Source organism: Lygodium microphyllum, chromosome 12 (assembly GCF_053477565.2).
Source record: "Lygodium microphyllum isolate KBCC chromosome 12, Lygodium_microphyllum_v1.1.10, whole genome shotgun sequence".
NCBI classification, from domain to species: domain Eukaryota; kingdom Viridiplantae; phylum Streptophyta; class Polypodiopsida; order Schizaeales; family Lygodiaceae; genus Lygodium; species Lygodium microphyllum.
The window spans coordinates 79,565,400-79,581,799 of NC_141146.1; the positions used below are offsets into that span (position 1 = coordinate 79,565,400).

General features: G+C 40.3%; 1 protein-coding gene across 2 annotated transcripts; it reads left to right on the forward strand.

The window, feature by feature from the left end:
- The first annotated feature begins 374 nt into the window (after window positions 1-374).
- On the forward strand, window positions 375-7,361 carry CRB (chloroplast RNA binding protein). Of its 2 annotated transcripts, none has more exons than XM_087689663.1 (11): window positions 375-530; window positions 2,356-2,563; window positions 2,774-2,941; window positions 3,078-3,164; window positions 3,243-3,333; window positions 5,073-5,127; window positions 5,259-5,319; window positions 5,425-5,646; window positions 5,758-5,874; window positions 5,981-6,070; window positions 6,172-7,361. In XM_087689663.1, exons 2-11 carry the CDS (start codon window positions 2,378-2,380, stop codon window positions 6,355-6,357), a joined length of 1,263 nt encoding a protein of 420 aa, XP_087545789.1. In that variant the 5' UTR covers window positions 375-530; window positions 2,356-2,377; the 3' UTR covers window positions 6,358-7,361. The 2 variants fall into 2 exon arrangements, with proteins under 2 accessions (XP_087545789.1, XP_087545790.1); XM_087689664.1 differs by having other exon boundaries at window positions 376-530; window positions 2,351-2,563.
- Window positions 7,362-16,400: the final 9,039 nt, after the last annotated feature.

Genomic DNA, 16,400 nt, shown 5'->3' on the forward strand with positions numbered 1-16,400 from the left:
AAACTTTGTGATGGCAAAGGTTCTCTTTTTTCTCCCTTTATGAACCATGGTATTTTGTTAAAAATAAGCCACCTTTCTAGAGGAGACAGATGAGGTTTGGCCATGTGCCCAAAAAGATAACTCTTACTTGTTAAGACCCCTTGACATACCTTTTCTCGGTAGTTGTAGGGGGCTACCACAATTCAGCTGAGGTGAGAGAATCTTTAATGATGCATCATCGCAGTGTACGAGAAATATAACTTGCCCTCTACCATGGTAACTCATGTATGGGGGCCTATGAACATGGAAGAGCTTATAAATTGAGAATAAACGTCCATTAAATTGAGAATAAACTTCCATGGTATTTTTAATCTCTAGTGGCTATGTCAATGTGGGGAGCCCTTTGCAAAATTCCCACCATCCATTTTTGAGGATAGGATATGAGGACGTTATGATACACTCGATCAAAAGAGGCCACCTTCTCTCTCGTGGAAACTCCGGCCCTCGGCGATCGATCGAGGAGGAACGGGACTGACTGATTGATCACACAGGTAGCTCTCCCCTCTCTCTGCATCATGCGTTATCGGGAAAGGCTTCATCCAATCCATAGACATGAATTTGTGTTTGCATGTGCTCTCGCACAACCTTAATTACTTAAACAAGAAAGAAAATGGCGTGTGCACTGATCAGATGTAGCTCTCCCATCTTTGCATCATGCTTAATCGGGAAAGGCTTAATCCAATTCGTAGGCAGCACGACCCTGTGTCTGCATGCGCTGTCTCGCAAAGCTTAATTGCTCAAACGAGAAAGAAAATGGTGTGTGATCATCAGTCACAGTTCCATGCAGCTTTTGCGTCCGAGCTTCACACTTTGATCCTCGGAAAGCAGGACTTTAATGTCAGAAGATGGTTCTCCAGAAACAGCTCACAGGAAGTTTTAGACAGATTCCCAATATGATTCCCACAATGTGAATTATGACGGCATCATGAGCTCTAGTTAGGTGCCATTGGTGGCAGGGGACAACCGGCCCAGGGTGAGGGCTAACAGTCCACCTGCCCCCCACCGCACCTGGCTAGGTGTGCGGTGCCTCATGGGGTTAAGTGAGAGCTGAGTTCATGATGGTGAACACTACAGGGACAAACAAGGCAATAGAGCCCCTTTTTCCACGTGGGAAAATGTTGAAAACTCCTTCTGCAGGATTCGTCAACCTTTTTTGGGGAGCTCAATATATTAATTTGTGCTCTCACAAGCTCCATCAATATTGATGCATTGACACACCCCTTGCACATGTAATACAGAGAACATATTAAAGAGAAGCTGCCTGCTACTGCTCACTTTGCTTGTGATAGCTTGTTGACTTGTGATTGAGCCATCCATGTAATTGAGAGAATATAGGAAAGAGAAGCTGCCTGCTATTGCTGGCTTTGCTTGTGAGAGCTTACTGACCTGTTCTCTCACAAGCTCATTAAGGAGAAACCAGTTCCCTCAAACTCAAACTCATGTACAATATTCATGTGTCAGATACAGTGACAAGCCTTATCACATGTAGCCGTAATAACATGGTGGGGGCCATTTTCAATCTTCCCATCCCTTCCTCCTACAGTCCAAGTCCTGTCCCCATGTTAGAGCCCCCTCATATTGTAATAGGACATTGCATTCATGTCCTCAGGGGCTGTCCCCATCTCCCTCCCAAAACCTGTTGCATGTCACTATGCATGTAGCTAAGAGGACACATGGCTTTCCTTGTGAGAGCTCACTTAGACAGATCCATTCTTCCATCCTTTTGCTACTAATGCAGCCACCACAGGTGACAGTCCTTCCAGCTGCAACTTCCAAGCTAGAATCTAGGCTCTGGTACCATGTTTAAGGATTTGAGCATAGTGCAAGGTCAATGGAGCAATGACAGACAATGACCAGAACATAGGAATTTATACAGTAGAGTGCAAAACCTGGTCATAACATGCAATGGCTTACAGACTGATGCTGACCAATGCTCAAGCATGTGTTGCCTATCTACTATTTACAACTTGTCTTTTTGGAACCATGGGTTTGATTTGATAAGTTGCAGCCGACACCAAAGAGTGACCATATGTTTCATACTGATCCATGCCTTTGTATCACATGACTGGCATGTCCACGTCCAACTATGGATCCAAATTTCATACATCAAAATTGAAGCTGACTCTACTATGAACTAGCAGGTTAACTTATGTAGGTAGCTTTGTAGCCGTTTGGACAAGTTGAAGACCTGTATATCATGGTTCAGCAACTAGATGGGATGTTGCTCACTTATACAGCATGACAATACTTTGTAGTTTCATTGCCAGTAACTTAGAAATACCTCAATGTGATCTTTTTTTGCTTCATGAAGTGCAGGACTTGGTTACAGTCTGTTGCTATGGCAGCAGTTTCTGTAGCTTCTTCACAAATCAATATTCATTTGACTGCACCAGTTTTGGTGGATACTTCGAGCAAAAGTCTTCCTGTCAATAATTTGGCAAGGACTTCTTTCAATGGGCTCCTCAGCGCTGACAGCAGTGGCTTTTTTGGCCAACCATCAGATCTCTCTGCTTTGAGCACAAAGGTACAAGAAAATACGTAATCACTGAAGTTTTTGCAAGTTTTACACCCCATTAATCTCTCCAAAAACGGATTTGGAGTCAAGCTAATAAAATCTATCAACACTGTCACAATTTAACATTATAATTTATACAAGAACAGAAGGGAAAAGAGCAAGGGATTTTTATACTGTAACTGTTCTGGAGATGTGAATGTGTCAAATTGTTATGTGCAGGCTCAATGTAGAGACCCGTTTAAAAGACACAAAAAACACACTACAAGATGCTCTCTTACTGTGTCGGCATCAGCAAAACCAGTGGAAAGTAAAAAGATACTTATGATGGGTGGAACACGTTTCATTGGTATATACTTAGCTCGAATTCTTGTTGCAGCTGGTCATGAGGTAAGCAATGCAGCATACTGTTTATGCCTTTACTTTTGGATACACTGAATGCATTTTGAATACATCATATCAATTTGGGCACAAAAACTGTGTGAAGAATATGGACACCTTTCATTTCTTTTTGCATTTTCAAAAGGTAACTCTTTTTACGAGAGGAAAAGCACCAATTACCCAACAACTTGCAGATGAATCAGATGCTGATTATAAGAAGTATTCATCCAAGGTACAATTTCAGATCAATAATACTGTATTGAAGCTTCCGGAATTGGCAACACAAAATGTTACAATCTACTGTTTTCAGGTTAAGCATCTTCAGGGGGACCGGCAGGACTTCGAGAAACTCAAAAGCACACTTGCAGGGACCAACTTTGATGTTGTATATGACATCAACGGTGAGTGCTTGCAGTTGGTTACTTTTCAGACTAATGTTATATGTCTCATGAAAATACCTACAGTGGAGTGGACGCAGTTGAAATCCTGGCCAATTCTGAAGATGTATATTGTGAGATAAAGTGACATGTGAAAAAAGAGGGCAGAAACTGTAGCTCTTTGAAGAATGACAACAGCATTGCAAATTACATGTTTTTAAGCTCAGGCTCAGTTCTAAAGACATGAGATGGTACCTGCCAACCTTTTCTGGGTCGAGTGTTATTTCAGTGGCTAGTGGTTGGAGTTTGTAGCTGTTTAACTGGAAAAGACAGCATAGAAGTAACTCCTCTCAGGTTTTGAGGTGATGGATAGACATTTGGGACTGTTCCGGAAGAATTTTCATTCTCTAGAGGTAACAAGAAATATATAGGAAAGTAGCACGTGATGCAACAGGATAGTATTTGGTGGGTTTGGGGAATAAAAGAGACAAGGGTTTACAACCATGAAGAGCATTTTGACATTTCTTTTCTACGACTGGTGAGTTAAGCACATCCAAGTGCCACCCTCAAGGTGGGGTGCCTTCCTTGTGCAAGTATTAGCCAAGAAAACTCCGATACACACATGGGTAGCTTAGCAGCCAAATGAACAACAGAGCTTGATTGCATTCGGACCACCTTCTTCTATGACCCTACCAAGAATGACTAACCATGTGTTCAAGTGGGTAAGAGCTGAGAAACTTACACAAACCCACCATGCAAACATAGGATACCACTTCATTGGGCTTCAGGATAGAGGATGACAGCCACATGCAGTTGTTGTGGTCAGAGAGGCTATCATTACAGATAGTGCAATCGGTATATGGATGATGAGGCCAAGCGTGGTACCAAGTCTGAGAGGGGATCCCACAATGGGCACAGAGCTTGAGGTGGTGAGCTTGTGTTCATTGATGCTACTAGTCCCATGTTGCTCCATCTTGTATACCTTTGTTTTTCCATTCCACCATCTATTTGCTCTTTGTCTCATCGGCAGCTAGGCAGACCATCTCATCCTACTAGCCTCAATGACATTTGCCTCATTCAAAGGCTCCTTGGTCAGTGGCCAACATGAGACCGGATGTGTTCTGGATATTCAGACTTCCCCTAGCCTTCTATTTTCCCTTCTTTGCAAGACGAGGTGCCCTTTCCTTCACGAGACAAGCCTCCCTCTGCTATGTATGACCATCCCACCCACAGTACCCCTCCCTCTCTTTCTGGCACTGTCCCATTCCCCCTGGCTGCCTGTTCCTTAGTTCAGGAGACTTCCCTGATGGCCCATTCTTGGTTTCTCTTATTTCACCATCTTCACTTGCCAATTCTTCTTCTCCATCCAGCAGGCCTAATGTTCCATGATCTGAGCCAAATCATCATGATTCCAGCTTCTTCGATCTTTTAGTGTTTGTTCTTGCTCTTTTACATGACTCTTCATTGGCTTCAGTCCCATATGAGGGATTTGATTCAAACACTAGACTGTCAGGCCATCCTTATTCTCTAGAGGCTAGCTTTTGTTTCTTGGCAACCCAGATTAACACAGCTGCAGTGAAAATACAGACTTCAAGTCATTGAGATTGTTTCAGGTTTGTCCAGCCAAGTCACAAGCATTAGGACAGATTCCATGCATCATTTCTGTAGTAAAAACTCAGGGCTGCCCATTTTCAAAGTATCCATAAACCTTTGTTGCCGCTCCTAATCTTTATACTCCTAAGTATTTGATCTGGTTTGGACAGGGAGAGAAGCCGTTGAGGTAGAACCAATTTTGGATGCCTTGCCTAACCTCCAGCAGTAAGTTGCCCGTCTTCTTGTGGTAAAGCTTCGCCAGGAGCAAGTATTTATTGCACACCTCTGATTTGATTGCTATTATTGTGATTGAAACATGGGAATCTTATTGATCTGTTATCACCTCCTTTCTGCAGATACATATTTTGTTCATCTGCTGGAGTGTACCTTAAATCAGATCTACTCCCTCATTTTGAGGTTCTGTTCTCTTTTGATTCCTCAGCTGTTAGCTGGCACAATGCTTATACTGAGGTGATATGAAAATGAAATGTTAATATAAGTAATGCCTTTTTTGTGTCATAGGTGGATGCAGTGGATCCCAAAAGCAGGCATAAAGGAAAGCTAGATACAGAGTCTATGCTTGACAAAAAGGGAGTAAACTGGACATCAATCAGGCCTGTTTATATTTATGGGCCACTGAACTATAATCCAGTTGAGGAGTGGTTCTTTCATCGGCTCAAAGCTGGCCGCCCCATCCCAGTACCAAGATCTGGACTCCAGATTACTCAACTAGGCCATGTGAAGGTTGTAGTTCTAAACCTTAACAGTGCATCTACATTGTATTCAATATGTTTGGTGAAGACTTTCTAGTCCCACGAACCAACCTTATTGAGGCTTGCTTCTCTTGTGCTATAGGACCTTGCCAAGGCTTTCTTTAAGGTGTTGGGAAATGATAAAGCCAGTAAGCAAGTGTACAATATTTCTGGAGCAAAGTATGTTACTTTTGATGGTATTGCCAAGGCATGTGCAAAGGTATGGGGAAATCCCTGCAGACTATGCTTTTGGAGGAAATGGAAATTAATTGAAGCAAAGTCACTTTTAGAACTGCTGAAACCATAATGTAAGTGTTCTGGTATAGGCGGGTGGCTTTCCTGCTCCTGAGATAGTTCATTTCAATGCAAAGGAATTCGACTTTGGAAAGAACAAAGCTTTCCCTCTGCGTGATCAGGTGGTGTTTTGTTCTTTGCAGTTCACATGGTTTCACTGATATGTATTATTTTCTGAAAAAGCACTGACAGTTATGCCGTCTATGAAATGTGTTATCTGCAGCATTTCTTCACATCCATAGAAAAAGCACAGGCAGAACTTGATTGGAAACCTGAATTTGGTCTCGTAGAAGGGTTGACAGATTCATACAATCTGGACTTTGGGCGAGGAACATTCAGAAAACCAGCTAACTTTGCAGCTGATGATATGATCCTGGAAAAGCTTGGCAAGTTGACTGTCGTGATGTAGCGAATGCAAGGGATAGCTGCACTATTTGAATCATTGGCCTCGCACTCCACGAGAGACTGTTGCTTGTCAGAAAAGATTCTGACCCTGTGGACGAGGTTTAACAGTGGACAAAATTTTGAGGATGGGCCAAATTGTTGGATGAAATCTTGACTGCAAGATGGGTCAAATTATATCTTCATCTGCAGACAGGGTAGATGTACCTCACCCTCCCAAGTCCCCACCACCCAGCTATCTTATGTTCTGTAATTTGGGTGCCTTTATTCACATGTTTCTAGACCAGGTTCAAGAAAAGTTGCAGAAACGTGGGAAGGTCTTCTCTGTAATGGATTAGATAGTGTTGCCCATTTTCTCAATTCTGCAATTGACATATTTTAAGCTTGTCATAGAAACAGCCTGAAGCAAAGCATTCAAGATTATGGAGATTTGCAGTTTTAGTTTAACTGATGAAATAAAGCATTGGCTCAGCAAAACTTGTGTAAACTGAATGAAACTTAGATGGAGTGCAAAGCTTTCTTGTTGATGCATATAATTGAGGTGATATTTTACAAATAAGTGGAGTACCTTTACGAGGATGACAAAATTACATACCAATGATCAACCTGTCCATTGATAAGGGCAACTGTTAATCTGCATGCTGCTGCCTACGGAGTATTCCATCCAATCAGGTCAGAACTGACTGTCCTCTAAAGCAAAAGGGCAACTGTTAATCTGCATCTTGTTTCCTCATGACTGTTCCATCCAATCAGTTAACACAAGACTCTAGCTCCTGAATATTCTTCACTTGAATTAAGCAACTCAGTCAAACACTATTTGCCCATTTACACACAGAGATGTCACCTTGAGTGATATTCTACTAATTGAAATTTCATACAATTTTCATTGCCTAAGGAGAGAGCCTGGTGAGTTTAGATCTTACGTATGCACTGACTATATGAGAGATAGCTTGTGCCAAAGACAGCTGGAAATTCTTGAAAGAATAAAAGTCTTGTCTAATTTTATTGTCACCAGGTCACGTATTTTAATGCTTAGCTTTGGCATTATAAAATTGTATACATGTGAGGTGCACATGTAAAGTGCAGGTTACTTTTGGAACATGGGGATAGTTAAAAACCTTACGTTTGCATTGGGGACAATGGTAAAAGTCGTGTTAAGTTATGTTGGAGTGGGAAACAATGGTAAAATTTGAGCATGCTGTTCAGGTACTTTGTGGGTGCCTAGTGTTAGTTTTGGCTTGGAGCATTGGATGGGCCATTGAAATGACTTGTGATGTCATGTGGCCTAGGTAAAAATCCTAATTTGTTGCAGAAATTAGGGTTTCTTAGCTACCTAGAGAGCTATGCCTGTTAATTGAAGACGTGATGATCAGCATAGTGGTTGTTATAGAAGAGTTCATAGTTGATCCAAAGGGTTTGTCCATTTACACTTAATTTGGCCTGTATGTAAGAGTTTAAGAAGCAAATTGTGCCCAAATTGCAGCCAAATCAAGGGAGACAAATCCAGGGGCAAATTGATGTTGTTTGTCATCTGTGGCAGTCAACAGTGTTGGTATTTGTAGAGGGGTCAATCACCAATATCAAGTAACAATGTTGGTATTTGTAGAGGGATCAATCACCAATATCAAGCAACCATTGAATGTTGTAAGTGGGTTCAAATCTTTACATGTTCTACTTCCAGGATAGGCAGAACTTCAAGGATGGGCAGAACTGGAAAAGGTCCCTTGCTCCATTAAGCTAGTCACATGAGTCTACCCTCATTGTGAGGTAAGATTCTGTGAATCTTCTACCCCTTTGATCTTTCCATTGCCTTTTTACATTCATGGGATAGAGTGGAGAGAGCACGGTCAATTTAGATCTTGCATATGCACTGACTATATGAGAGGTAGCTTGTGCCAAAGAGAGTTGGAAATTCTTGAACGAATAAAAGTTTCATCTAATTTACTATCACTAGGTCACATATTTTAATGCTTAGCTTTGGCATTATTAAATTGTATACATGTGAGATGTAGATGTAAAGTGAAGTTACTTTTGGAGCATGGTGATAGTTAAAAACTCTACATTTGTAGTGGGGAAGAATGGTGAAATTCATGTCAAGTTATGATGGAGTGGAGAACAATTGTAAAAGTTAAGTTATACTAGATAGGTACTTTGTGGGTGCCTAGTGCTAGTTTTGGTCCAAAGCATCGGATGGACCAATGAAATGACTTGTGATGTCATGTGGCCTAAGCAAAAATTAAACTTTTAATGTTAGACTAAGGCCAATTGAAAGTTTAAAACAATTTTCAAGTTCAAAGGGCTTAGCACATTAAATGTGGATGCAAGTCAATTAATTCGTAGGAATAAGGGAATTTTAAATCTCCATAATTAATTAATAGCTAGAAATTAAAGTCTAGAGGCTGAGATTACGATGTCACTTGGCAAAATGCAAGAGAACTTGCCATGTTAAGTTGGGTGAGAGCTAGTTGGGGGTTAATTGAGGTTACAAAAGGATCATTTCAGTCAAGTCGACTATTGTTGATGGATTTTGGGGTTGCAGGATTAGCTTGGTAATAGAGCATATTGCACACTCACAAGATAGATAGGAGTAGTAAGTTTCCTCCTCTTGAGTTAGCAATACAAGAGAAGGGCTCACCGATTATATTGGCATTTTGCCTCCATTTTGAAGTTGTTGGCACCATCAAAATTGCCATTAGATTTCAGCATATTCTCTCTTCACTTGATTCTTTCTCCCTCTCCAGGATTAGTTCTCAACAACCTACATTAGATTAAAGGCAGACAACAATGATAGGGTTTCTCTCAACAACCTCAAGGGCCATGCTCATCAATTGAAGACTTCATGATCGGTACAGTAGTTGTTATATAAGAGTTCATAGTTGATCTAAAGGGTTTTCCCATTACATTTAATTTGGCTTGCTTGCAAGAGTTTCATGAGCGATTTGTGCCAATTTGTAGCCGAATCAAGGGAGCCAAATCAAGGGGCAAATTGATTCTTGATGTTGTTGGTCATTTGTGGTAGCCAATAGTATTGGTATTTGTAGAGGGATCAACAATATCAAGTGGATGAGGTAGAATCCATAAGGCAATGAGGTGCCTTTCCATTGCAAGAAATCTTGAGGACAAATTTAGAAATCAATGCAAACAATAAAGCAAGAAAGTTTCATAACCTTGACTCTCAACCAAACTTGATGGGAAGGTCCTTGGAATTAATCGTTTAAGTAACATTGGTAGATGTATTTTTAAGGAGCCATTTGCCACACCATCTTGTAGATCTAGAACTTACAATCTAGAGATGATATGCCTTTCCTACTATTTAGTATATGCCACCACTTTACAAGCAACCATTGAACATCATAAGTGGGTTAATATCTTTACATGTTCTACTTCAGGGATGGGTAGAGCTAGAAAATGTCCTTTGTTCCATTAAGCTAGTCACATGAATCTACCTTCATAGTCATTCGGATGTAAGATTTTGTGAATCTTCTACCCCTTACTCTAATCTTTCTATTGCCTGTTTACATTCATGGGATAGAGTGGAGAGAGCATGGTCAGTTTAGATCTTGCATATGCATTGACTATGTGAGAGGTAGCTTGTGCCAAAGAGAGTAGGAAATTCTTGAAAGAATAAAAGTTGTCTAATTTTATTGCCACTACGTTAGGTACTTTAATGCTTAGCTTTGGCGTTAATAAATTATATACATGTTGAGATGTGCATGTAAAGTGCAAGTTAATTTTGGAGCATGATGATAGTCAAAAACCCTACATTTGCATAGGGACAATGGTAAAAGTTGTGTTAAGTTATGTTGGATTAGAGAACAATGGTAAAAGTTAAGTTATGTTGGATAGGTACTTTGTGGGTGCCTAGTGTTAGGTTTTTCCTGGAGCATTGGATGGGCCATTGAAATGACTTGTGCTGTCCTATGGCCCAGGCAAAAATTAAACGTTTAACGTGAGACTAAGGCTAAAAGAAAGTTTAAAACAACTTTCAAGTTCAAAGGTCTTAGCACATTAAACATGGATGGGTAGGAGTCAATTAATGCACATGGACAAGAGGATCTTAACTTTCCATTATTAGTTTATTATTGGAAATTAAAGCCTAAAGGTTGAGATTACATTGTCACTTGGCAAAAGGCAAAAGAACTTGCCACGCAAGCTAGTGCAGAGTTGATTGGGGATTGACTCATGTTATGGAAGGATCATTTTAGCCAAGTTGATTGTTGCTGATGCATTTTGGGCATGCCTGATTAGCTTGTTGATAGAGCATATCACATAGTCACGAGTTATATAGGAGCAACAGGTTTCCTTCTCCTAAGATGGCGATAGAAGAGGAGGGCTCACTAGTCACATTGGTGTTTTACCCCGTTTTGAAGCTATTGGCACCATCAAAATCACCATTTTATTTCAAAATATTCTCTTCCATTGATTTTTTCTCTCGGTCTGATAAATTTTTAGCAGTCTACATCACAGTAAAGGTAGACAATAGTGTTTTTGTTGTCAAAAGCCTAATCTGCTATAGAAATTAGGGTTTCTTAACTACCTCAAGAGCCATGACCATTAATTGACGATTTGGTCTCATCAATATAGTAGTTGTTATCAAATAGTTCATAGTTTATCTAAATGTTTTCCCATTTGCATTTAATTTGGCTTGCATGCAAGAGTTTAAGGAGAAATTTGTGTCCAAACTACAACCAAATCAATGGGCAAATTGATTCTTGATGTTGTTGGTCATTTATGGTAGCCACAACAATGTTGGTATTTGTAGAGGGATCAACCAATATCTCTTTGTGCTACAAGTTCAAGCAATACATGCTAAAGAGATAGCACAAGGGGTGCTAGTTGTTCTTAGATGTCAATTGTCTAAGGTTAATTGGGTAAAGTATTAATTTTAGATTTGTGAATTCTAACTCATTTGAAATTGTGGTTAATTAGGTCATCTACCACCCTATTTGAGAAGAGAGGCTAGTCTCATGGTTCCATTGGCACGATATATTAACTCCTTTGAGTAGGTGGACCCGAGGCACTTATGTGCAAGCTAGTGTGATTGCATTTTGCTAAATCGATGATCAACTAAGTGCAACACACAAGCATGTCATCACCATTACTCCAATGGAATGGGTTTAAGCAATGATGATGCATCATAAAAGGAAAGTTCATAAAGCATTGGTAGAAATGTAATGCTCCCTGATCTTGGTATGGACATGCAACATGGGCAACATGCTAATAGCATGGGATTTGATCAAGAAGTGGATCCTTCAAGGCATGCACATGTTGATAGCCAACAAGAATAAGAATAATAATGTAAATGCTCTGTTTAATGCTAGTCATGAGGGAAATGCAACCAATACATCTTCTTGTAGCTACTTATTTATAATAGCTTAGTAGTGAAAGGGAAGGCTAAAAATTATGATGAGGGTGGCAAGGGTGTGAAGTTTGAGGTTTTTAGTGGTATGCAAGATAGATTGAAGGCTTTTACCTTCATTTAGTAGTTTGATGTGGCTTATTTAGAAGGGAACTTTATATCGAGTCATCCAAGATTAGAAAGATAGCCACTGTTTTGAAGGAGAATGCATCACAATGGTAGTCATCACCTCTCATGCAAGGTAAATTACCCCGTTAACTTGGATTTTTAAAGGAATGCCTTATGATGGTAGTCATCACTTCTCAATGCAAGGTAGATCACCCCCATTAACTTGGATTTTTAAAGGAATTTTTTGCTTCTTCCTAGTTGATAAGTACCTTTGAGATGGATGTCATGATTGCTTGGCATAAGTTGGTAAAATAATCAGTTTTAGAAGGTATTGATGTCCATCAACTCTTATCGTGATATCCCCTTTTCAAAGTAGATAGAGAAGTATTATTGTGGGCTACCCATAAATCCATGATTGTTGTATCAAGACCAAAATGACCAACATGTCATAATTGATAGAGACCACATGTACAACAAATGCTTTGTTACATGATAAGTTTATAGGTTTCAAGAGTGATTATAAAAAACCTAAAAAGAAGAGTCCTAGGCTAGAAATAGGAGCATGTCTAAAAATAGAATTGCTAGAAGAAGGCAAAAACAAGAAGAAGGGACTTATGCTACCCAATGGAGGGAATAATGGTTGCAAATAAATGTTTTTCCTATGATGAGGAGGTGATAACGCTATTTATGACGCAGATAGCGATGCTGATTGTGACACTAATAGCGATGCTAATTGGGACATAAATAGCAATGCTAGTCAGAAAAAAAATGGATCGAAAACCTGAGCGTGGCATTTGCCACAAAAATTTTCAAGAGAGAGCGAAAGAGAGAGCAAGAGAGTTCATTGCCTTAAGAGGGAGAGGGAGAGGAAGAGAGAAAGAGAGAGAAGGAGAGCTTCTCACTGCCGCCGTTGCCACTGCCGCCGCCGCTATTTGTGAAGAAGAGGGAGAAGTGTGCAAGGGAGAAAGAAGGGATGTCACGAAGAGGAGACGGAAAAGAATTCATCCTTGAGCCTTTGTGGTAGGTACATTACCTCTTCTGGCTTTGTTTTTGTGTTTTCTTCCTTTCTTTTTTTTATTTTTATTTGTAATGAGATGCATTGGATTTCACAACAATCGAAATTGCAGAGAGAGCACTCTTGGCCATGTTTTTTTGATTTTCTTCGCTCTCCATTGCCGTAAGAAACATTTGAAACAATACATTCTACATTTTTAAAAAAAAATTAGTCTCTCTCTCCTCCTCTCTCATAATGGGTTTCATACGGGCTAAGAGAGTGTGATATCCCAACTTTAATTTAAAATATTTCCAACTTATCGCAAAATGGACTTCAAGCACTCTAAAATCATAAAGAGGAAAGCTAACAAAGAAAGAGAGGAACAAAGAAACAAGATATGAAGGAAGGGAGAGAGAAAGGGGCGAAGGGTAACAAAGAGAGTGAGGAATAGAGAAATAAGATACAAAGGGAAGGAGAGAGGAGAATGAGTGAGAGAAATGAGGGGAGAGAAACAAAGAGAGAGGTAACAAAGAAAGAGAAAGAGAGAAAGAAAGAGAGGGGGAAGAAAAAGTGAAACGAAGAGTGAAGGAAGAGGTGGAAGAAAATGGTGAGGTAAAGAGAGGAAGGAGAGTGAAAAGAAAAGAGAGAGAGGGGGGGGGGGAGAAAAAGGGATGAAAAGAGGGAGGAAAATAGAGATAGAGAGAACAATAAATAGAGAGGGAGAGAGAAAAATGGAAACAACGAGAGACTTAGGGAGAATGAAATGATAGTAAAATAAAGAGAGAGAGGGAAGATAGACACAAAGAGAGGTGGGGAGAGAGGGTCTTTCAATGTCATTGTTTTATAAGTTTTTTATTTTCTATCTTTGATTTTGATTGTATTGAGATGCATTGAGTGAGAGTGAAGAGGAAAAGAGAGAAAGAAATAGAGAGAAGAAGGGAGGGAAAGAAAAAGAAAGAAGAAGTGAGAGTGGGAGGGAAGATGGGGGAGAGAAAAAAACTTTGAGAGTGAGAGGGGGAGAGAGAGAAACAAAGAAGGATGAAGGGAGAAAAATAAAAAAAGAGAAAGAGAGAGAAAGAGAGGTGGGAGAGAAATAAAAAAAGATGAAGGGAGGCAAATTAAAAAAGGGAAAGAGAGAGAGAAAGAGGGGTGGGGAGAGAATTAGAGAGGGAGATAGATAAAGGTAGAGAGACATAGAGAGAAAATGAATGGACAAAGAGAGATGGAGGGAGGCAAACAAATAAAGGGAAAGGGAGAGAAAGAGGAGTAGAGATTAAAATAGAGGAAGATCACAAATGAGGGGAATAAAAACCTATTGTTTATTGTAACATAGACTAAATGGAAAACGATGATGGTCGTGATGTCCAAGATTGTGAGGCGTATCTTAATCAGCATGTCCCACGTCTTACACTCAATGCAAGCTGGCAATCAAATGAAAGTGTCACTTGTCCATAGAACACGTACAACACTTTGGTGAGTTTCAATCGAAGATCATTGACCAAAGCGATCTCATACTTTGAGCAAACGGTAAGAAAAGTGAGTATCAATCATGCTTTACATTTGCAAAGTAATTAAATATCATATGCAAAAATATTAGGCATGCCCATGAAATTTATACATAGAGGTGACACTTCATCCCAAGGAATGCACCTATTGCGGACCATTAGGAGAGTTCATAGGCGTGCGATGGATGGAGTGTGTAAGCTGATATACCAATTGGAGGGCACGCCACAGACTGTAGCCTCAATACCAGAGGAGATAATGGGCCTTTCGAACCTTCCTCCAATCGTGAAACCTGAGATGGAGGTAATGATCGATTCATTAATGCCCATGGATGCCAAGTTATTTGATCCACTGAGAGAAGAAGTGTCTATGCCATTATATGATGGGTGCCGAGTATCTCACTTGGAGACACTGCTTGTGCTCCTAAGTTTGTAGGCAAAGTACGGGTGGAGCGATGTGAGTGTGACTAAGTTGCTCAGATACATTCTATGTTCCATTGATTTTTTTGACTCTATTATAAAATAAAAAACACTTCTCTACCTCCATCCATTAATTGATGAGCTCAAGATTTTGTGGGAGAAGGGGGTCGTTGTGGAAGATATGAGCAATCACGATGGTCAACAATCCACTAATATACGAGCCATTCTCATCTGGACCATGCATAACTTTTCAAGTTTCGGGGAGTACTCAGGTAAGTGGGATTCCATTCTCGTTCGTGATATCTAACATAGCTCATTCAAGTTTGTGTTGACTAGATAGGGGTGTTGTGATAGGTCTGGTTACCCTTAGGTTATCATGCATGTCCATTGTGTGGGCCATAGTTACCTCTCGATGGTCATGGACCGTGAAGAAGATGGTATATCAAGGACATGCTGCTTTCTTCTTGGAGAGTCATGAACTAAGGAAAGGTTTTCTTGGACGACCTCCAGCACAAATGAATGCCAATGCTGGTATGAGTTGACAATGGTCCACAAGGAGTCATATCCAAGCAAAATGCGAAGGTTCTCGGTTTCTATGAGTTGTCATATTGGACCCACTTATAAATCAACCATTTGTTGGATCCCATGCATATTTTCAAGAATGTGGGAAACTTATTATGGGACCACATCACAGGAAAGAGAGACATTATAGGGGCACGAATGGATTTGAAGAAGGTAGGCAAGATGGAGGCACTTTGGCCACACTAGAGCACTGATGGTTGCTTGCAACTACCTTGTGCTCCTTGGATCTTGTCCATTAAAGAAGAGCGCATCATAAAGCAAATTATAGGGTCTATCTGCACCCCGACAGGTATGATGCGTTCCCTCAAGTCTACTTTCTTTAAAGACAACCACTTATTAGGGCCGACATCCCATGATTGGCATAAGGTATATCAAGTTTGGCTTTATTTGGATTGCAAGTAGCCTCAATATTTCGCTATTTAGTGTCTACTTAATGTTCGTAATGCTTCTTCATTTGTGACAATCTGCACTACTAATAGCTAATCGCGGGGTGCCTCACTCTAGAAATACACAAGGTGATTTATAGGTTGTCAAATTTAGTGCAATGGATCTCACAGAAGGAGATCATGACATTCTCTATTGAATCCGCACAATGAGGAGTAGCGGAGATGGGGGCTGACATCCCATGATTGGCATAAGATATGTCAAGTTTGGCTTTATCTTGGTTACAAGTAGCCTTAATATTTCGCTATTTAGTGTCTACTTAATGATCGTAATGCTTCTTCATTTGTGACAATCTGTACTATTAATCGCTAATCGCTGGGTGCCTCACTCTAGAAATACACGAGGTGATTTATAGATTGTCAAATTTAGTGCAATGGATCTCACAGAAGGAGATCATGGCATTCTCTATTGAATCCGCACAATGAGGAGCAATGGACACGGTCTAACTCTTTGAGAAGTACCTACCCACGAGCATGCTCACGATATAAACTCACCTCCTAGTGCATCTCTAGATGAAGTGGAGATTGTGGGACTTGTCCATATGCAATGGATATTTTTCTTGGAGCACTTCATGAAAACCCTGAAGGGCTTTGTGCAACAACAAGCTCGGCTGGAAGGTAGCATGGTTGGCTAGTGTCGAA